We start from the raw sequence: 23,451 nt of genomic DNA, 5'->3' as shown, positions 1-23,451 counted from the left end.
CTTGGTGAGGGTAGTGACGTTAGATAAGTCTGTCGTTTCCTCTACACTGTAAATACACGTATATATTTACATTAGATGAATTGATTACTAATGTGATTGTTTGCTACTTGCTCTGACCTGCTGAGACTGTTCACACAGCGAGCAGAGCCTCAGTAAGCAGATTTGCGCGGACGGATTTAAGCTGTTGCCTTCTGATTCGTCGCTCTGCTCACTTATTCCTGCAGCAGCAGCAGCAGCCTGGACGCTGATTACACGATGCTGCTGGAGTTTGACACCGAGGACAGTTCACTAAATGTGAAGGAAAAGTGAACTCGGGTCTGCGTAAGGACAGACAAAGAGGAGCCTGGATACGGAGGGCTGCGGGGCTTTGCGCACGGAGAGCGCAGCGCACAAACTGAGCGTCTTCTAGGGAGAACTTCACCTGTAACCCTCCCGCAGGACTCGGGGCTGCTGGATACGGCTCATAGATGAGAACTACTCCGGAGAGAGTGATTCTCCGTCGGACAAGGAGCCCGTCAGTCTGCGGCCACCATGTCGGACCTCTCGGTTTCTAACAACGACTCCGTACCGGCGGCCACAGCCGCAGACTACAACTTCCCTGCGCTCATATTCGGGATCCTGCTGATCGTCGTGGTCACTGGAGGAAACGTGCTGGTGTGTCTGAGCGTTTACCTGGAAAAGGCTTTAAAAACCACAACTAATTACTTCATAGTGAGTCTGGCGTTTTCAGACCTGCTGCTGGCGGTGCTGGTGCTGCCGCTCTTCGTTTACGCAGAGGTAAGATGGACCGCTGGTGGATTACTGACCAGCTCCAGGGGCGCACAAGGTCAGCATGTAGTGTAATACGTGTCTGTACGGGAGTGTCAGCTGAGGTTGTGTTTAGGCAGGAAGTTGTAGACGGCAGACACACAGCGTCTGAACATGTTCGCTGATCCAAATGAGCTTCTTATCCACTTTAACAGAAGCGCACCTGAAAGAGACAAAAAACGACTAACAACCACACAGGTGTATCCAAATATACCCAAAGTACTGTCACTAGAGACAGAAAACAACTGTACCTAGTTTGTGTATTTGTCTGAAGAGACTCAGAGCAGCTACAAAGATCTACAGTCCGACTAGAAGAGGCCCAAAATGACTAAATAGATGCAAAATGACGATAAATTCGAATCAAGAGACCACAGAGAGATGCAAAATGACTACAGTGGCATGCAAAACAGTCACACAGAGTGCAAAATTTGAAGAAAAAAAAAGATTTAAAAAAGATTAGAAAGAGTGGTGAAATATCAAAGAAGAGATACAAATACACTGGAAGCAGAGGCAAAACGACTAAATAGATGGAAAACAACCACAACAAGGATGCAAAATGACTATAGATGCACACTGCAGACAGACACCAAGAGATGCAAATAGATGTAAAACAATAACAAAGTGATGTAAAAAGGCTACAAAGACACGCAAAACGACTTTAAATAGATACAAAACGGCCACACAAAGATGTAAACGTGAACAAACAGATGCAAAAATGCATCAAATCCATGCCGAAAGATTACAAAGAGAAGGAGAGGCAAAAAGACAACAGATAGAGGTGAATTAAACAATACAGACAGATGCAAAACAAGTAGAAAGAGGTGGAAAGCGGCTAAAACGAGACACAAACACACTACAAACAAGAAAACATTGCGTGCAGTACATGAATGTAAAACAACTGCAAAGATGCAAAACATCACAAATAGATGCAAAACGACTGAAAGAGATGCAAAATAAGACAAAAAGTACAAGCAGAAATAAACAGATTACAAGTGACTACACAGAAAAGCAAAATGACTTTAAGGAGAAGCAAAAACTTGACCAATACATGCAAAATGACCAAAAAGAGATGCAAAATAGGACGACAGATAGATGCAAATTACTACAAGTAGAAGCAAAACAACTACAAAGAAACACAAAATGACTAAATAGATGGTAAACTACTACAAATAGTAGCAAAATGACTACAAAAAGATACAAAAAGAGACTAAATGACTTAAAGGGGATGCAAAAACACTACAAACTGATGCAAGACGGATTACAAAGAGATTTAAATGACCAATTAAGACACCAAAAGACTACAAATGACTACACATGGAGGCAAAATGGCTTCAAGAAGCAAAAACATGACAAACAGATGAAAAAACACCAAAAATAGATGCAAAATGACCCCAAAGAGGCACAGAAAGTCTGCAAGTAGATGAATAACAACCACAAAAAGATGCAAAACAACTAGAAATAGATGCAAAGTGACTACAAGTAGTAGCATGACAACTACAACAGACACACATGACTAAACAGACGCAAAAAGACTACAAATAGATGCAAAAAGTCTTATAAGTGATGAATACCAACCACAAGAGCTGCAAAACTACTACAATAACCACAAAAAGATGCAAAATGACAGCAAATAAATGACTATAAAGAGCTTTAATGCAACAAAAAGTGATGCTGGGTTACTGCAGAGTCTCACTGTCGCAGACCAAACACATGTAGACAGGTTACAGAGCAGAAAAAGACGATTTCTTGAGTATGAAACACGCGTTTCTATGTTCAGCAGCCTTATATATCTCACAAATGGAGCATATTGTAGTTAAAATGATAAATAGGATCAACACTTGGGCTAATGTGATTAGGTGTGCTTGCCAGTTAAACCCACCAGAACCAGTTCATCATGACACTAAATTGAAGCCACGCCGTCAATCAGGATTAATTAATCTGGCAGAGGGATTCTCACTGGGTGTGGAGAGAGCAGTGATCCATAATTCACAGTATCTCCAGACAAAAAAGGGTGTAATATAGCCCTCATTAGAAGAATTAAACGCCACCTGCCTGCCACTCTGTCTGTCTAAATATCCGAGCGAGGCCCCGCTGAGGCTTCCCCTTAAGTCCTCCTTAATTAGCCGCGTTTGATCTCGTTACCTGTGCCAGCGGTTGCAGCCAGTTAATCTGGCGAGTGACACACCGGTGGCTCGGTCGCATGCAGTCGCTGGATTAGGAGGAGTCAGACTGAAAGTTAAAACCAGCCACGTTCACCTGCAGGAGGAGAGTCACGGGAACCAGAGAGTGGACACACTAGAGTTCTACAGCAGGAATGTCTGTGAGCCGACAGGATTAGGGATATTTACTCTGAGATTTGGGGCAGCTAATGAGACGCTGTTTGTTTGTCTGTGCAGTTTCAGGGCGGCGTCTGGTCCTTGAACATGCTGATGTGCGACGGCCTGATGACCATGGATGTGATGCTGTGCACCGCATCCATATTCAACCTGTGCGCCATCAGCGTGGACAGGTATGTGCTCGTCTGGTCGAGGTGTAGGCCGAGAAATAAGCCGCCTCGCTGCTGAGGTGAAAAGGTCATAAAGGTGTGAAGGTTTGGATGAAGCAGACAGCACGGACTGTGGTTGATTGTTCTGCTGTTCTACCTGAAGAAACACTCCAACAAATGAAAGATAAATGTAGTGGTGAAGCAAAAAAACATCTTGGACTGACAAAACCTGCATCCAAATGTTCATCACGTCCATCAAAACTGCCTCCAAAGATAAAAACAATTTTTTAAAAAAGCACAAACAAAGGTCATAATTCTGCTTTATGTTCATTATTGAGGCAGTAATGGGAGGTTGTGGTGCATCAAACCACATTATGATGAAATAATAATTCACAACAAATCAATGTTTTGGCCCTGTCATGTATGTTAATAGTTGACAAGATATTAGTGTATACAGAAATTGAAGGATGAAGTATTTTGTGAGCATGTGCCTGAATTTTAAAACAAATCCCACAAAATACTCCTTTTTTTCCCCTTATTTAACGTTTTAACGTTATAGCTCCTCTAATCCATTTTTTTATATCACCAATGGAAAGAAGAGCATGTGTCATGTCCAAAGAGTTGTGTTTTCCTCAGCTTTGACATGTTTTTTTTAGGTTTTTCCAGGTTGCCTGCGACTCCTTTGCGCTCATTATTTAGTTTCCAGCAGCAGCAGCAGCAGCCGACTGTAGCTTCCAGCACCAAACAGCAGAAGAACATAGTTAGCAATTAGCCGGTGAATGCAGCGGAGCATTTAGCTGCTAAACGGTCTGATTTTTTCGCATCAGTGTTTGGATTTTGTCAGGTGTTCGGAAACAAAGACGGAAGGGTGACGCTGCTCTGTGTGATGCTGGACGTGTACGCGGCTGTTTGCAAACCTGATTGACTCCAGAATATGTCAGTGTTGTTTTATTTTAGCCTTTATTCCAACCACAAGAACCACCTGTAAAAAAAACGCTTTCAGGACCTTTTTAAGGGAGAAAAACAACGTGGATTTTTTTCTCTCAGAGAGGACAACAAGCAATATTTTTCTGCCCTCTCAATGTCCACATCCAGTGTCAGTCTTCTCCTCACATCACGTCTTTCAGCAGATGCAAAACGACTGGAAATAGATGTACAACAACTGCAAGGACACGCAAAATAGATGCAAAGCGACAACACAGAGAGACATACTGACTTCAAGGAGATGTAAAAATCACGACAAATGGATGCAAAAACATGAGAAACAGATGCAAAATGACCACAAGAAGACACGCAGAGTCTTCAAGTAAGTGAATAACAACGAAAAAGAGATGTCAAAAAGCCACAAATAGATGCAAAACTACAACAAGTAGATGCAAAGCGACTACACAGAGGCAAAAAGACTTGGAGAAAGTCTTCAAGTAGATGAATAACATCCACAAAAAGATGCAAAACAACTACAAATAGATTCCAAGTGACTACAAAGAGAGACAAACTGACTTCAGGGAGAAGCAAAAACCCAACAAATAGATGTAAAATGACCACAAGGAGTCATAAAAAAGTCCTCAAGTCAATGAGCAACGACCACAAAGAGATGCAAAATGGTGACAAATAGATGGAAAATTACTACATGTAGGTGCAAAATAACTTCAGGGCTGCAAAAAGACTAGAAACAGATGGAAAGTGACAACAGAGAGAGAAAAACTTACTTCAAGGAGAAGTAAAAACTTGGCAAACAAATGCAAAAACACTAGAAATAGATGCAAAATAAGCACAAGGAGACACAAAAAGTCTTCAAGTAGATGAATGACATCTGCAAAAAGATGCAAAAAACTACAAATAGATGCAAAGTGACTTCAATGAGAGACAAAATGACATCAGGGTTGTGTTGTGTTGTTTTGCAGGTTCATTGCCGTGTCCATCCCCCTGAATTACAACCGGAAACACGTGGACCAGCGGCAGCTCGTCCTGCTGTCTGCCACCTGGCTGCTGGCCTTGGCGGTGGCTTCACCCGTCATCTTCGGCATCAACAACGTGCCTGACCGCGACCCCAGCGAGTGCAAGCTGGAGGACAACAACTACGTGGTTTACTCCTCCGTCTGCTCCTTCTTCATCCCCTGCCCCATCATGGTGCTGCTCTACTGCGGGGTTTTCCGCGGGCTGCAGCGTTGGGAGGAGACCCGCAAGGCCAAGCTCCGGAGCAGCATCGAGGCCTGCAGGAAGCTGCAGCATGCCGCCGTCGCCACCGCCCTCCCCCCGCTGACGGGGACCATCCCCGGGCCTCTGCCGATGCCTCTGCCCCGGATCATAGAGAGGGACCTGGCCCAGAGTCGGCTGGACGACACGGGCGACTACATCCACCAGGAGATCCCTTACCCCCGGCAGTACCGGGAGAACTCGGTGCCCACGGTGACGTTCAGCCAGCAGCACATGAAGAAGAGAGCCAAGATCAACAGCAGGGAGAGGAAGGCCATGAGGGTGCTGCCCGTCGTCGTAGGTGAGTGAGCTTCAGTCTGATAACTCATTACTTCACTGGGTTCATAGTTGACTCGAGCAGGTATTGGAGTCCTGCGGTGTTGTCAGATGGACACGAGCACCATCAGTGACGCTAACTGTGTTTACATTCTTTCATTTACTTTGGGCCACAGGCGGCTACACGCTCAGATTAAAGACACTGGAGCTGCATCCATGTGGTGTCTTGGTGTCTGGTTACTGATGAGGAGACCGCTGTGTTTACATCTATTATTTCATACAGAGCGACGACTGCTTTCAGCAGGTTTTGCCGTGTAATCAGTCTGTTAAATGTTTCCTACTGAAAAGGAAAGTCTTCCCTTAACTTCCTTCAACAAACTCAGACTGCTTCAGAAACATGTCGGGGAAAACGCAAGTAGCAACTCGCAGTTCTTGGAGTTCCTGTGTGGAAGTGTTCAGGTGCTCAGTGGTGAACCTCGGAGCCCCGTAAAGCTTGATTTGTACTGATGCATTGAATCTACATCACAGGTGTCCCATCGGTCCTATAGTGCCTGACAAGCACCTTCCTAGAAATATAACTTGACATGGTGCTGATGCGGATCGTCCTGTTTAAACAGCATATGGATTTGCACAAACGCTTCTGTGGAAAAATGCAAATACATGTCCCAGTTTTCTGCCACCAATTCATGGTCCGACCCGATCAGTTCCGACGTCTTCTCACTTTTCTACGTTGCAGTAATTTGGGTAAAAGTTTGTCAGCGTTTATGAGCTTCAACTCCAAGATGATCAGTGGCTGGTGTTTGAAGTGCATGAAAAACCTCGACACGGCGGCAGAAGAATCCACCGTTAGCTCCCATTTTGGTGACGTATTTGCAGTGTTACATGCAGCAACCACACAACTGGGAGACACTACTTTGTCATAATATTACACCTTCCTGGTACGCCATATGTTGCAGGCTGCAGTGTGAAATAAGGTGTCAGCTGTCTGGGCCTCTCAGTGGTTTGAGCTTGTTCATACTTGTGCGAGACACTGAGACGTATGTGACGTAACTACACAGACGATTGTGACCTGAAAAGCAAAATCCAACCAGAGGACATCCTGGTGTTTCTGGTTTACTGCATTTAATGTGCTACACATTGGGATTTCCTACGATCTCTTCTTAGCATGCTATACAGTATTGCAGCATGGATATTAGAGCATGACCGTAGATTCTGAACAGGAATATACATCAAGCTTAATGCAGAAGGTTTTTTTGCTGAAGGAAACGGGAAGAAGACGTCGCTGTAGCTGCATTTTGTTTAAACAGATGAACATAAAGTTGAGTGTAAACTTTGCAAACAGCAATTTGTGTATCACAGATCAACAACCAACACTACAGGTCATCTAGAAACAGCAGCTAACTTGTTATATTCTTGTGCTGGTATCACAAGTTGGTGTATTTCTAGAAATCATATGAGTATGGGCAGCTGGTCCTGGTAAAATAACTAGCTTAAAATGAAATGTCATGCTGCAAATACTGGCTTTTGATGCTGGATTATAGTTTATTTAGACTAATAAGGTTAGCAGGTAGCGTGCATTTAGTGCACTGGGGTCCATTTAGTTCATCTACATATAATGTGCAGAATTCTTTTTCCTTGAACAAGAAGTAGGGTTTCATTCAACCGAGATTTTCTTTTGTTGACTACATCGTAGTTTGTCTTACAATTTATCAAAGTATGTCAAGTTAAAATGTTGTTTTCTCAGTTTTGAAGGAGCAAAATGACAAATTGAGGCTCAAAAAGTCTACAATTAAATCCAAAACGGTGTCACCAAGATGCAAATTGACCACAGGGAGATGGAAAAAGTCTTCAAGTAAATGAGTAACGACCACAAAGTGATGCAAAAAGGCGGCAAGTAGATCGAGAATTACTACAGGTAGATGCAAAACAACTACAAAGAGACACAAAATGACTAAATGGATGCATAAAGATGACAAATGGATGAAAGTGTCTGCACAGAAAGGCAAAATCCCAACTGCGCCTCTGCTGTGTGACTCTTACATGAGTGTTTCCTGGATCTACAACACAACCTGCTAAGTGTTGACATCTTGAACATTTGGAGGAGAAAACGAACGTAGCCTCCAGATGTTGACCGGAACTTTTGCATTTTGTCTTTGCAGCTTGATGAATGTTTGTGCTGCAGCTCTGGAAGCTGTGAGGCTGCTAACGTTCCTGCAGAGTGTCGGGATAAAAGCGTCACTTCTGACTGAACGTCCCTCAACAAACAGCGTCATTATGGCTTAAAGCCCTCAATCCAATTATTATGCAACACAGGATCTTACAGTCGCACCGTGTTTCCTGAGCAGAGAACAGGCTGAGACGCTTTCACAGTTTTCAAGCAGGACATATGACTCAGTTTCATTCTTTAATTGTTATCCGAAACATAAAAGAAGAATTTCTGACGTAAAGACCATAAATCTATTCAGACGAATTACTGTAAAGACTTTGTGCATGCAGCAGAAAACCTCGACTGAAGGACACAAGAACAGTTCAGCAACGCAGAGCAGAAATAATCATCAATGTTAGTTTTTTAGCTTCTTTTTTTTTTACTTTTTTTTTTTGCTTTTGCCCTTTCAAACTTAAAAAAAATGATGTGAGAGTTGTTATTTGATGCTACATCATAAAAACCTACCTAAATCTGTGAGGCTGCACTAACATCCTTCACTTTATTTAAAATTAAACAGCATTATTGGGGGGGTTTAAGGCTGCACTAATCACTATTTTTTAGATTAACAGCTGATTAAATGATTGTGTCTTGTGTGAGGTGTTACTGGCCAGCAAGATTAATCCATTCATCAGTTTAAGTATATTTTTTAAGAAATAAGAGTCAAAATTCTTTGACCCCAGCTTCTTAAATGTGAACATGTTCTGGTTTCTTGTATGTATCTTGAATATTTTTGGGCTGTGGACCAAACAAAACATGTGTGAACATCATCTCGGGCTTCAGGAAACACTGACTGACAAATTTCCACAATTTTTTAGACTAAACAGCTGATGAATGAATTGAAATAATAGATTGAAATAATAGACAGAATAATTAACAAGAAAAATAGAGGCATGCAGTTGTTGAAGAATAAAAGCTCTAACACTCTATTGCAGCTGCAAATTTGGAGATTATCTCATGAAGAAGAGACAAATAAATCTCTCAGGAGTTGTTAAATGCCACAGCAGGACTAAAAGAGCATAAATATGACTGATGGACCCAAACATGATGTTAAAATAATCCTGTTCTGTGTGTTCTGGATGTGTCAATGAGTTCAAGATTTAACAATAAAATACATTTTTTAATTATTTTTTTAAATACATTTTTAATTGATTTAATTTTTTTATTCCAAAATATTTTTTTTAAAATTTTGCTGTCCTTTGTGTATGATGACAATAAAAACATTCTTCTTCTTCTTCTTCAAAATCACTTAATTCAACTGAAACTGCTTTAACGTACTTAAATCTAAGGTTGCCAGGATACAACATGATGAACATGCTTTATAGATTTTTTAAAAAATGATTAACTTGTCTGTGTTTTCTGGTGGAAAATCTGTTTCTGAATTACCTCAATAGCAGCCTTGACATTTCTCTTTCTGTGCAGTAAATACCTGTGATAAGATAAAGGCCAGTGGTTCTGCTCCTGCCAGGTGTCATTGTGCTTTATTGCAAAGCTTCTTTAAAGCCTTTGTGCCCCAAATATTTCTGTAAAAGGTCGGAAGGAACTAGTGTTGCCAGGAGTTCGATGATCGTCTTATATGTGACATATCTGCGACCTGTAATTCTAAAAATCTAAAATTTCCGAACCCACAAGCCTCAGTGTGCAGCCCACAATTTAAAAGTACCCCACATCTGAATGTGCCAGAAAATAAAACTGGACGCTTATAAATGTGTCGTTGTGTTTGTGCTGCGTTCCACGTCTTTAGTGGTGTTCTTGTTAAGCGGCTGCACGCTCGTTTTTTTCTCTTTTCTTTCTCTTTTCATGTTATTCAAACAAACAAAGCAGCTTTTCTTGTCCTTGTCAGGAGCAGAGCTGTTGTAAAACCTCGAAAATCTCGGTCGACTCAAATCGTACCTATTCTTTATCTAGACGGCTATCTTTATCAGCCATAATGAATTATAAATCAACATAAAAAGTCAGTATTTGCAGCATATTTAATCATTTTAAACTGGATATTTTATACTGAAATGATAAGAACAGAATCGGACCAAACTTGCTGGCCATGTTGACGTGATTTCTGAAAGTAGAACCGTTTCAGCTGGCGATTCCAGCAGGAGAACTGTTGATTAACACAACACAGACAAGTTAGCTGCTGGTTTTAGATGATCCGACATGTTGGTGGTTGAGCTGTGATGCAGGAACTGCTGTTTGCAAAGTTTAAAATGAGTTTTTGTCCTTCTGTTGAACAAAATGCCGCCACAGCGACGACTTCTTTGACTTTAGACTCTGAGTAAACGTTAAATAAATTAGACCTACAGTCTGTATTCTGTTGGATCAGTGCAAAGCTGTTTACATGCAGTCTGGAAGAATGGATTAATCCTGGAAGGCTGTTTCTCCTTGTTAAAAAACACGGGTGATTGTGCGAGTACACGTTCAGTTAACGTCAGATGTGTTAAATAAGTTTGACCCTGCATTCTCCATCAGTTTGGGCCAGTTTAAAGTTGTAAAAAAACACTTTTCTCCTTATGAATGCAACACCAGCAACTGTGCAAATTTGGCTTGAACAGAGTGTATCGACCAACCAACCAACCTGCAGGAGGTCGTAGTCGTGTTTTCTGGTGAGCATTTTCTAAACCAGGTCCTGTACGGATACCCCAGTTGTGGTATGTATAGAAGAAGCTTAACTTGTGTTGAGTTTGAGTCCACAGCTGTCCATGGAAACAATGAATTGGCTTTAAGATTCCAGTGCTGCAGAGCTTAATATTCACCAGGTTGTTTCCAAACCAGGTCGGTAATGTGCTGCCACCGCTCAGCCTCTCATAAACCATTCATTACTGTATTTTACAAGTTTAAAATCAAACCATCGTTCAGTGGAGACGTCCTGAAGTTTGGTTTGATTTACTGTACACACATATTCAGTATAAATGCTGCCCTGCTGGCAGAACTCTCTGCAGATATACCGTAAACGACGACACTCGCTGTGATTCATTAACATTAAAACACTCAGTTTTAGGCGCTCCACAGTCTGGATCTTGAGATATGATAATTCTGGAGTCTTTCATTATTTGCTTTGCAGCGTTTGGACAGAACCACATTCACAGGATGGATCTCCACATTTAACATCATATGATCTGTGCTGGCCCGAATGCATCTTATGAATAAGAAACGCTCAGAGTGTCGTGCTGACAGTATAGCTGTTGGATATTATGCAAAGCGGTCCGATCTCCTGCAGAGAAAGACATAAATCCCATCCATCAACCTCGCAACGGAGAGCTAATGAATTACTCGGCTCTGCGTTATCGCCAACGTGAGATGACACCAGTGACAAATGTTTTTCGTTTGATTCGATGACACAGTCATTCATAGAGCTCGGTGATCAGGGAAACCGAGCTTATTAAGTTGAGTTATCATTTCCAGCCAGAACACAGAGCTGTTCGTTATCGAAGGCCGAAGGCAGCTGAGGAACGACTTGTGATGGCATCAGATTATTTTTGGGACGGGCCTTGAATCATGTTTTCACGCCGAGGTGAAAGCAAGCGTACCTCCCAATCTCTGTCCTTGTGTGGTCGCTTTATAATGAAGGTGCTTCTGAGTCTTTATCCTCTTTGTGAACTCGAGCACAAAAAAAAAGAGACAAGAAATCCTGAATTAATCGAATGCCCCCGAGCAGCGAGTTGAAAAGACGAGACGTCAGGGTTTGTACATTTCTGCTTTGTCTCTAATGAACTCGGTCTGCTCATGAATCACTTAGAGTCGCAGTGTCAGGTCGCTGTGAAACACGTCTTCCCTTAATTTGACGCATTTCACGTCGAAAGCGACTGCTGAGGTGGAACCAAGCACAGCAGGGGGGAGAATGAAAAGTCGGAGAGGGACTTAGATTTGGATGAGAGGAGTTTTGCACCTGCAATATTAGTTTGGGAGCTAAATTTGAGTTTGTACTGGCAAACTTTCTCGTGAAATCTTGTATGTTTAAGTCTCTGCTTGCTGGGTTCAGATTTCTGACGGGAACATTTGCGAGGTTCAGTCTGACAGTTTCTAACTTCCATTCTCATCTGGAGCTGAAACAACTTTTACTGGCATCTCCAGGTTGATTTTAGAAAGTCTGGGTGGCAAAACAAAACAAAACAAACAAAAAAAACATTAGAAAATCTGATCCAGAACAGATTTGAAGCTGGTTTGAAATGTGATTTCAATCAGATTTCTACAGATGTTCTGTTCAGACGCTAGGTTTCAGTACCTTTAGCATCACTTGCAGCCATAGACGGTAAATAAAAGATGGATGTAGCCACCGTGATGTCGCCTGCTGGTTAGTGGAGTACCAGAGTTTGAAATTTGTTTGTCAGCATGTTGGTATTTTAAAACCAGACTTGGCAAGTGAGATCTGAATGAGAACCTAATGCGTGGCAATACTCTAGAAACCTGTCAATCAAACGGTCTCCACACCCTAAAACATACCCTCCTGCTTTATCATCCATTTTCCTCTAAATGGGATCATAATTTTTTAAAATAAACACTATGCTGCGCTGAAGGAGGCTTGAAATTAGCAAATGAGACCATAAACTTGTTAAGAAAATGCTGACTGAGGCACAACATTAAGTAAAAACTGGGGTCATTTTCTCATAGGCTTCTGTACATTTTGCAACCAGAGGAGTCGCCCTCTGCTGGCTGTTAGAAAGAATGCAGGTTTAAGGCTTCACTCTTCAGACGTGGAGGCTACGCTAACCTTATTGTAAATTCTTATCCTGCTTCTTTCATGTCTTCTCTGTATCGAGCTGCTGTAACATTTAATTTCCCGGTGAGGGATCAATAAAGTTCATCTTATCTTAGACAGTCTGGTGATGTCTGGAAAAACAACCGATCACAGTCTGATCATTTGTACAAAACACTGCAGACCGTTTGCTCTCTTTTCTACATTTATCATCCATCATTTTAAGCTGCTATAATCATATAGTGCAGTGGGAGGTTAAGAATAGTCACAAAAAAAGATTGAAATAATCTGAAAATGGTGAATATCTGATCCAGTAATCGGCCAAACTGATAATCGGTCAACTCAGAGACAATAATGTGCAAAGCTGTGGACAGTGGCTACTTTGAAAACTACAATATAAAACATATTTTGCTTTGTTTGAACTTTACTTTCATTTGATGTGTTATTTTCTAGTTTTGTTCTTTAGTTTTCTTCCATAATGTAGAACAGTCAAATAAATAAAAAACCTCAACAAAACTTGACATGTATAGCTGCCTCCTTTAACAATTTCTTGATATTTCATAGACAAAATAATTCAGCACAATAAAATCTGCAGGTTATAACTAAAACTCTTGGTAGTTGCAGCTCGAATCTCATCTGTTCCCGACTTTGCACATTGTTTACTTCAGCTCTCACTTTTGCTAACGTCTCTCTTTGCATAGTTCTGAGTAGAAAACCTGTCATAACGTCATGAAAAACCTGCCAGTGCGAACCCACAAACACCTGCGTGAGGTTTCTTTGTCTCATAAAGACACTTAAAAATAAATCTTACAACCTCATTAAACAGACTTTGCAAGCAGCACGTCCAGATTTAAAATGTACAAATGTCAAAGGACTCAGCACATCTGTCGACAGCTGGCTGTGACGGAGGAACAAAGCGACGGGGAAGACAGAATTAAAACTCAAGGGTCTGCACTGAGAGCAATCGTCACGTCGATAGGAACAAAAACACTATAGGTGGCTTTCAAGTTCATTTTATGGAGTGTTAATTGGCAGTGTGATTATAAATTCAGTTCACAGTGCAGCACAGAGGGAGAAATACAACTTGAATCAATGCGTTTTGATTTTAAAGTGCTTTTAAATTAATAAATTCTTCGTTCCTTTGTGTCATGAATCTTAATTGCTCTGTTTACTAATTTACCTTTTAATATGATTATTGCTCATTTTGTCTCAGTTTTCTTTGATCTGTAGTCCACGTCTTCTGTTAATTTTGTTTTTTTTCTCAGCTGTATTAAAAATGAGGCCTTAACCTGAGTGCTCTGAAGGTTTTTGTTTTCTTATCGAGTTTGGTTTTAAAATGCACATAAATAAATAAATCCTATCAGCTCGCTGACATGTGACATTTCGCATTGATTTATGCAACTTTGCAGCCGCTTTCAGTGAAAACAAGCGCAGCTGTCAATCCTCTGATCAATATCTTGACTTCAAGTGACATTTTTGTAAAGCGAGACACACAGTCGTGAGTCTGTAGGGGATAAATTAGAGAAGAAACCTAACTCCGACCTAATTGTTGGTGTTTTTCTCGCAGGTTGCTTCCTGTTCTGCTGGACTCCGTTCTTCGTGGTTCACACGACGCGAGCCGTCTGCCTGACCTGCGACATCCCTCCCGGCCTGATGAGCACCGTCACCTGGCTGGGCTACGTCAACAGCGCCCTCAACCCCATCATCTACACCATCTTCAACACCGAATTCAAGAAGTTCTTCAAGAAGTGTTTCCGCAGCTGCTGCTGACACCAGACGTCCCTCCGTGGACTCGGGGAGGAGGTTTCTGTTGGATTTACAGCCCGCAGCTATCGACCGCCAAGTCTGAGGCCTCCAGCTTCACCAATTAACTCTGTACGAGAGCAAGATGGTTGCTGGGAAAGTGATAAAAGTTTCATTCCTGAGTCCATTTTGTGATTCGCTGATGAAGTTTTCTGATCCCTGCGGATTACTGCCCGGAAAAAGTGATGATGTTTCAGTGGTAAGCTGCAGAAAACAGCTAAACTTAGACTCCCCAGTCTGAAATGAAGATTTCAGTTTGTCTATATAGCACTTCCTCTTTCTTGGGTGGAAAACCGCCTATCAGCCTCAGTTGGGGTTATGGTCTGCCAGTTCTGGCGAAGGACGTTTCTGAGCAGTGCTCCTGTCTGAAAGGATAATCTCAGGGCAAAAATATCCCAGAGGTTAGAGAAAGACTGAATAAGCTTCAGCAGAGCAGAATAACAAACAGCTGAAAGTAGCTTCACGACCAAATAATCCTCTAAAATCAGCCACTCGTGTTCGCTTTGTAAGATAAGTTCAGAGGAATAGCTCGACGCGCTTTGATGTCTGTGCGGGAGCCTTGATGTTACAACTAGCAGCTGGTTAGCTTAGCTTAGCATAAAGACAGAGTGAAACAGGAGTGTAGTCCACTATCTCAATGCTCCATTTCTTTTAGAGCAGCTCACATTTCCAATTACAGAAATTAACTTCCAAAATGCACATACATTTTTGATTCTATCAGCAGCTTACTGTACATTTTATTTTAATGATACGCTGCAGGTGTTTCTGACTTTCTTCACACACAGCGTTCATCATCCGTCCAGTCTTTTCCTCCTCTCTGCTCCCACATAAACTATAGTTAACCCTCTGAACTCCAAACTGTTGAAGTTTTGTTGCTCCTGTCACATTTTTCTTCACTGTGGGCTCATTTTTTACTGCAGTATAAAGTCATGTACCTCTATGGAATAGATCATCCATGACTAGAAATAAAGAGAACTCAGAAATGTGTTCTTTGCAGCATGACACAGTTATAATGGCATAAATCACGAAAAAAGAAAACAAAAGCTGAATTTCCTTCATTATTTCTTTAACAAAAATTGAAAACAGCCAGATTCAACATGTCCAATATTTTCCAAGTGTCCGATACTGGACAGAAACAGTCACTCTGCATAATACAGGTATTTTACTACTTACATTTTTAATCATTTCCTATCTGCTCTGTTCAAACACAGCCTGCAGTTCAGCCTAAAAGTTCCTGAATTTATGTCACGTGACTGTTGGTCACAACAAAGTCTAATGGCTTCACAGCTGCACCAACAAACATCCATGGTATTTTTGGGGGGTTGTTTGGTCTGGTGCAAACAGTTTATTTTTGTTGAATATTATAAAAAGTAAGATGATGGGGTGCCGCTATAGCTCACCTGGTTGAGCTGGTGTCCCATGTGCAGGGCTACAGTCCCAATGTGGAGGTCATGGGTTCGAATCCCGCTCATGACCCTTTCCCACACGTTCTCCCCCACTTCCGGTCTCTCTCTCACTGACCTATCAAATAAAGCCACAAAGGCCAAAAAAATAACTTAAAAGAAAAAAGTAAGATGATGTATCATGATTTTAAGCTGAGATTTGGTTCAAGAACTGTAAGAAAAAAATTTAAAATCTCATGAAATTTTCTGTTTTTACAGTTTCTTGCTGTACTGATAAACAGTGTAATTTTTGAGTACAAAAAGAAAAAAAAAAGATAACAGGCCTTTCAAACCTTCCAGCATGTTTTGGGGTTCAGAGGGTTAAAACAGCAAATTCACAGAAAGAACCAAGCAGGTCTGCCTTAATGCACGATCCAAATATTCAGCAAAACCTGCCATTTTCAGCGTGTAGTCTGCTGCTCGGAGGTTGTTGTGGTTGTTTCCCAAAAGCAAAGGGCATATTAAAAATACCAGATAGTGGAAGGGGAAGAGAAAGCCAGGCGAAAGAAGACTTACAGCTGAAGTCTACATCCAGTGATTTCAGTTGCGGAGCACATGGAAACTTATTAAACAAGCTGGACTTTGGGCTAAAACGTGCTGTAATGTAGCAAAAACATTCTGAAAGTCCATCTGGGAGACATGAACAATCACCACCTGAAGATGAAGCAGAAACATGACGTCAGGATGTTTTTATTTCCTTCAGAGGATTCGCTGCCGATGTGAGCAAAGCGAGGACGAACTACGAACTATTAAAACAACACAGAGCTTGGTGCAGTTGAAACCAGCTCACCGAGGCTTTTAACTGTAACCATGAGCCATGAACACATGAAGACATTCACACAACATTACGCAGCATTATGCCTTAAGTTCAAAGGATGTTACCGTCTGTCATGACAGAACTGAAACTACTGAAAAAAGTCATTTCTAAGCTGTCAAAAGCACATTTCTTTTCCTATTTCTTGTCAGATTTGTAATTCACACATTAATGTCCTGAAAACGGAACTGAGGCGACTTTATGGAAATGACAAGCAATTTCTTCCTTTCTCTGCTTTTTTTTTTTTTTTTTTTAACAGTAATGTGAATCATTGCAGCACTGAGAGGATCACACATCTACACTGAGGTTAAAATGAATAAAGTAAACACCACAAAGCAGAAGGAAATAGATCTGCTGCTACTGATAGACAGGATTTGCTCAGGTTCTCATTACAAGGAACTTCTCTCGTTTTTTTTATGATTATTATTTAATATCAAGCTGGTGTGCGTCTATCACAAACATCACTTTACTTTTCGTTTTTATTTCGTTAGAATGCGAAAATTATCTTGTTATTAGATCTGATGTTATGAGGAGAAACTTCGTTTTTTGTTATTACCACATGCCATTATTACACATTTTTTGTTATAAAATGAATCACTATATATATTTTTTTCTCTCTTTAGATGAAAAGATTTATATTTTTATAGCACAAGTAGTTATAGTGTTATAAGAAGAAAGAAATCCCCACCTTAAAATAAGCCTATGTGCTATTTGGGTTGTAATTTTACTACATACGCTGAAAAAAATGGTGAAAAAAAAGAAAGAAAAATGAACAAACATATGAAGACGAATTAATCAATCAATACATTAGATAAACAGCAGTAAGGCCACTTGTATTCTAACTTTTCTGTTCCTTTTAAGAGGGATTTGGTTTTTTACTGTATCAGATACTTCAAAATACAACAAATTCTTGCTGCTTTCAATGTACGCATTGAAAATATGGTCACGCTGGTTGGATTATTCACAAATTTACAGAACTTGTGAGCACCAAAGTATAAGTAATTCAGATTTAACAGCAGGATAAACAAACCGGATGCCGAATCGCTACCTTTGAAGTGGACATAAAGTCAGATTTTGAGTTCATTCCTCAATTACTTTTATGCTTTTCGCTTTTCAATCCAGATGAGGATGAAAAAACGTAAGTCACGTTTGAACCGGCGTAGTTTAAAAAGTGTTTTTGCCACATGCTCAACAGTTTGCAGAAAGTAGAGAACGTTATCCTTCACATGAACTCTCACACATGCATTTTAGCCTCACAGTTCTTCTCTTATAAGCTTTAACATTTGGTGGAATATTCAGAAATCCCATAAAAAGGAAGCGGATGTGCTACCTATCTCCCCTTTTTTTATATAGTAGAATGACCACAGTGTGTTCTTTGGGTGGCATACATTGGTTTTGTTTGTGATGTAAATTGTCAAACTGAATAATCTTGTATTGAAGAATGAGAAAACTATTTCACTATAACAAGAAAACTGTCTTTTTATAACGTGAAAATGTGCTAAAACAAGCAGATGTTTAATCTCATGAAGCCACAAAAAGTTGTTGGCATCTGTCGATACTGAAGGTTTTGAGAAAACATCCTTGTTGGAACTGTGATGTAGTAAAACACTGAGAAAAATGTCGTTTTCACATGAAAAGTACCTTGTAGAGACGTGAAAGCTTTCTTGTTCCAGGAGAGACTGAGCCCATGTTTTGTGTCTCGATGCTAAATGTTGAACTGATTTCTTCACAATTAGTTTTAGAATGTAAAACAGGAGAAACTGCTGCTGTTTCCTTACTCTGATACGATACCCAGATGATATGAAATCATGTAGAGGTTGTACTTTCATGCTGAATATCTTTCTTAAGCTGTAAGTTGAATGAATCCTTCAAGTTGCAAAGCTTTTCCAGATTGTGTCTTGATAACGTCGCACATTAGAGTCACTCTCCTGTGAAAAAGTTGTGTGACGTTCAGGAGTCTGAGTGGTTTTGTCTGTCTGTCTGTCTGTGTGGTTACTGACTGTGCCTACTGTCCGCCATATCCACGTTTTATGTGGAAACCTTTCTAATAAAGTGTCATCTTTCTAACTGTTGCCGTGGCCTTCAGCTGAAATCTGTGAGATAACTCGGTTTGTAGAACAGCTCGAACCCGACGGACTGATGTGATCTTGGATCATTCTAATTGAGCTGCAGGTGTAAAATCCCGTTTATGAAGCGATCAACAGCAGCGAATGTAAGAGGCTGAAACACGAAAACATGTTATTAGTGGTTCACTTTTTGGTCATTTTATGTCTGTGGTTGTTTTGGGCCTTTTTGTTGTTATTTTACATCTTATTTTACAGAGTTACGTCCCCTCTGAACAAGAGGAAAGCAACACCAACCAAAAGAAATGCTGGAGTCATTGTGAAGTGCAAACAAAAACTTGAGTTTTATTTAAACAGTGCTCCAACAAAAATGGGACGAGGTGGGAGGAATGGGACAAGGTGGACAATCATGTCATTTTGTGTGTCTTTGAGGCAGTTTTGTGTCCATTTGAGTCATTTTATGTCCACGTAGTAATTTGTGTCTCTTCGTGGTCCATTTGTGTCACCCTCTTAGTTGTTTTGTGTGTCTTTGTTGTAGTTTTGCATCCTTTTGTGGACATATTATGGTCATTTTTGTGTCTTGCTTCAGTCTGTTGTCATTTTGGCTTTTGCGTTTCGCTCTTTATGGGCAATTTATGTCTCCTTGCGGCCACATTTCCATGTGTCATTTGTGGTCTCTGTCGTTGTTTAGCACCTTTTTGCGGCTTTGTTGTGTGAGTCTGTGGTTGTTTTTTGGCTGTTGTGATCTCTGTGGTCATTCTGTGCCTCTCTTTCATTTCACCTCCATTTGTAGTGATTGTTTATTAAGTTGTGGTTATTTGTGTCGCTCTGTGATGCTTTTCTATCTCATTGTGGTCATTTTGCATCTGTTGTTGTTTTGTGCCTCTTTTTTGTCGACTCATCGTTTTTGTGGTCATAGTCCATCTCTTTAGGGTCATTTTCTGTCTTTGCATCACTCTTTGTCATGTCTCTTCATGATTCTTTTAGGCTGTTTTTTTTCTCTCTGTGTGGTCATTTTGCATCCCTCTGTAGCTGTTTTGTCTCTTTGTTGACCCTTTGCATCTTGTTGTGGTCGTTCTGTTTCTCTGTGGGTTGTTTATGTCTCTCTTTGACCATTTGGCTTCTCCTCATATTCTTTTTGTGTCCTTTTGTACTTATTTTGCATCTCTCTGTGGTTGTTTGCATCTGTTTGTGACCATTTTGTATCTCTTTCAATTCTCATGTGCCTCTTTCTTTTAGAAAAACTGAACTTCAGGATGTTGCTTGAGACAAAAAGCCACCAGAGCCACACTGACATTCCTCTACAGATATTGAGCTACAGATATTGAGCCAACTCACAACTCACTTTACAGAATTCACCTGACCTGAACCCTGGTCCCTTCAGTAATCCTTCTACATTTTCACAGAGCCGAGCAGCGCAGGTTCTCCAAGCAAACTGAAGAGCACTAGACGCCTGTGTAAGACGGACTTTGCGACACGGTTTTACCTCACCAGCACTAATGCTCCTGAATCAAAGTTGGATTAATTGAGGTGAGGAAATGTTCTGCCACCAGGAGAGAAAAATACACCGTAAATAGGCACCCGACTGAGATGTGCAAATTGGATGGCGGAGTGTGCACAAGTCTTATTACACCTCCCACTGTGATAATGTTAAACAAAATTCTGCTGGTTCTGTGCACGGTGTGTGCCTCTTCTCTTGTAGTGCTGCTATAAGCACATCGGTGTGACTCAAAATAAACTGCTCATCAGGCACAGCTGGAGGTTTGGCATTTCAACAGGTGGTCAAACCCAAACGACAAAATCATTTTTTAGAGGAAACAACACAGTATCATATAGTCTTAACCTTTCCTATGATTAGATTTACTGCAGGTAACTACGGCTACTTGACACTTCGATATCTGTTCGGCGGCTGTTCTGGAGTTTTTGACCGATTAATTCGATTATCCTCAGCAGACAGACTCAACTCTTCTTTTCTGCATGGGTTTAAAACCAAAATTCTCTGTTTGGTGTTTGCCTGCAGCCACATTAGCTGAATGCTAACTGTTACACTGTTAACATGCTGTGTGTTTGTCTCCTTAGTTTGCTGTGTTGAGCTTGATGACATGTGCTAATTAGTCCAGAATACACCTGATTATGTTGTAAGCTTTGGTGGATTTCTCTCCAAAGTAAAACCACTAGTTTGATTCTTCTGATCTGGGCTTCTGCAGAAACACAGCTGCTGCAAGAGGATCTGCTCCTTCTGTGGATATAAACGGCTCATACCAAGCAAACGGAAATACAATAATCCAAACTTTCAGATGAATTTGCACCAATTAAAACCTCACTATGAATGCTACAACCCGTCATTCATTCTTTAAGAAGCACTCAGGTACGAGAGAGAAACAATGCAACACCACACAACTTACAGCAGATGATGTCATCCAGTATTTTAGTTGCTACAGAGGCGTCAGCAGCAGCCTGAAAACACTTCTTTTTTTTTTTAGGTTTTTTTTTTTCAGGACTGGAGGTGAAAATTGGAGCGAGGTGTGAAAGCTGGATTTGGAGCTCAGAGTCAAGGATGACTCAGTTTTATCTTAACCGGAGAATCTCACGAATGAAAACAGTTCACCTGGTGTGAGTAAAACACATCCTGGGAGAAAAAGGTGGACTGATACAGAAGTGGAACTGGCAGCAATGGAGTAAGATGAACATAAAGTCCGTCTGTTTCCCAAAACGATCACAGGAAACTTTTTGAACTGATCCTAGAAAACACTCACATGCAGTGGAACCTGTCCAACTAACCATAAACTACAGATTTGGTTCATGTTTTCACTCATTTTTAACTACATTTTTAACACGAACACATCAAATTTGAAGTGACACAACAGCTGATCTGTCACTTCCTGACAGCGTCGTCATTTTCTTATCTACACATCGTCACAAACAGGCAACTCTCATCAGCCACAACATTAAAACCACCTGCCTAGAGTCCCCAAAAACAGCTCTGACACGAGAAGTCTGGACTCCACAGACCTCTGAAGGCGTCATGTGGTATCAGGCACCAAAATCTTAGCAGCAGATCCTTTAAATCCTGCAAGTTGCTAAATGCAGCCTCCGTGGATTGGACTTGTTTTTCCAGCAGATGCTCGATTACATTGATTTCTGGGGATTTTCGGAGGCCTTCACTTCCCTCAAACCATCACTGAACAATGTTTGCAGTGTGATAGGAGCGTTGTCCTGCTGAAAGAGGCCATGGAGGGGTGCACAGTCTACAGTAGTGTTTAAATAACATCCACATGCTTGCAGGATCCAAGGTTTCCCAGTTTGCTCAGAGCATCACACAGTCTTTGCCAGCTCAACGTATTCCCATCCTGCTGCCATCTGTTCCACAGGTAAATGACGCGCGCATACCCGGCCGTCCATGTTACGGAAAAGGAAATGTGATTCATCAAACCAGGCCACCTTCTGCCACTGCTTCATGGTCCAGCTATGACACATTGTAGGAGCTTTCAGCAGTGGACAGGTGTAAGCAGCTTTTGAGCAGTTTGTGCTTCAGGAGCTCTTCTGTAGGATCAAACCACACAAGCCAGTCTTCATCAACGAGCCTCAAGCGTCCCCAGTTCACCGCTTGTCCTTCCTTGAACCACTTTCAGGAACCACCACATACCAGGAACACCCCGGCACACAACGGGAGACTTAGAAAAATACCCTTTGCGCTCAGAGGAAATCCCTCAAGATTCTAATTATTACAATGCTGTATTGGGCACCGCAGTGGGCAGACTTTGCCCTTTTTCTTGCTTTCGATATATATTTAGTAACAACAAATCTCCAAAGCACAAACCCGGTTTTAAGTAGAGTCAATTTTCACTCAGTTTATAAGTTGGCAAACTCCTGTTAGCGACAAGAGCGTTCACAGGTTTCAGGAACCAGGATGTGATGTACAAAAACACATTATGAATAGTGAGAAAGCAACGTAGCTGCTGTTTATGAGCAGCTGTGAGAGCAATTAGACCAATTTTGCTTCTTCACAGAAAGACAACTCTCACATTGATATTCATTTACCTGTAAGAGGAACATTTTTCTTCTTTGCTGCTTAGTTTTACGCCTCAGAAATCTGCTGCTCCTCAGGTTTATTGCTTGAAAATTAGCCAGTTTGTGACAGTATCCAGCAGTCGTGTATGTACACAGTGGAACGAGTGGAAAACTGAATGGGAAAAGAGATTCTGCTTATTTATGTCGATCACACATTACAAACTCCAAACTTGCTTTTAATTTTCCTCACATTGGCCTCCTTCAACACCTGTTAGAGAATAACCAGTCTTTTCTTTTCAGCATCCTGACTCAGTTTCAGCTGCAGTTATTGGTGATAAATCAACATGCGACACTGTACATTGCCATTTGGCTCCATCTGCTGGTCAACAACACATTAAGTTCTTAAGCGAAGATGTTTCTGCCTTAATCTTCATTTAGCCAGTTAAAGGCTCCAGTCAGGCTCCCAAAGGGGCTCCACTGTCGGCGGCTCCAGTCCGGCCACCGGAGGGGCTCCGCCATCGTCGGCCTCAATCCGGCCCGAGTCCGGCCCATAGAGGGGCTCCGCCGTCGCCGGTTCCAATCCGGGCCGAGTCCGGGCCCCAGAGGGTCTCCGCCGTCGGCGGCTCCAGTCCGGCCCGAGTCCGGCCTCCGGAGGGGCTCCGCC

At 41.4% G+C, this 23,451-nt stretch overlaps 1 protein-coding gene across 1 annotated transcript; it reads left to right on the top strand.

Moving 5' to 3' along the window:
* The first annotated feature begins 531 nt into the window (after positions 1-531).
* Positions 532-14,424, top strand: drd4b (dopamine receptor D4b). The gene is made up of 4 exons (XM_008304679.1): positions 532-777; positions 3,204-3,316; positions 5,197-5,789; positions 14,222-14,424. The coding sequence occupies exons 1-4, from the start codon at positions 532-534 to the stop codon at positions 14,422-14,424; spliced, it is 1,155 nt and encodes a 384-aa protein (XP_008302901.1).
* The last annotated feature ends 9,027 nt before the right edge of the window (positions 14,425-23,451 follow it).

The sequence above is a fragment of the Stegastes partitus genome, unplaced genomic scaffold (genome assembly GCF_000690725.1).
Source record: "Stegastes partitus isolate 25-593 unplaced genomic scaffold, Stegastes_partitus-1.0.2 Scaffold2287, whole genome shotgun sequence".
Taxonomy (NCBI): Eukaryota; Metazoa; Chordata; class Actinopteri; family Pomacentridae; genus Stegastes; species Stegastes partitus.
Note: the sequence above shows the minus strand (reverse complement) of the source record. Positions and strands in the feature narration are given on the sequence as shown.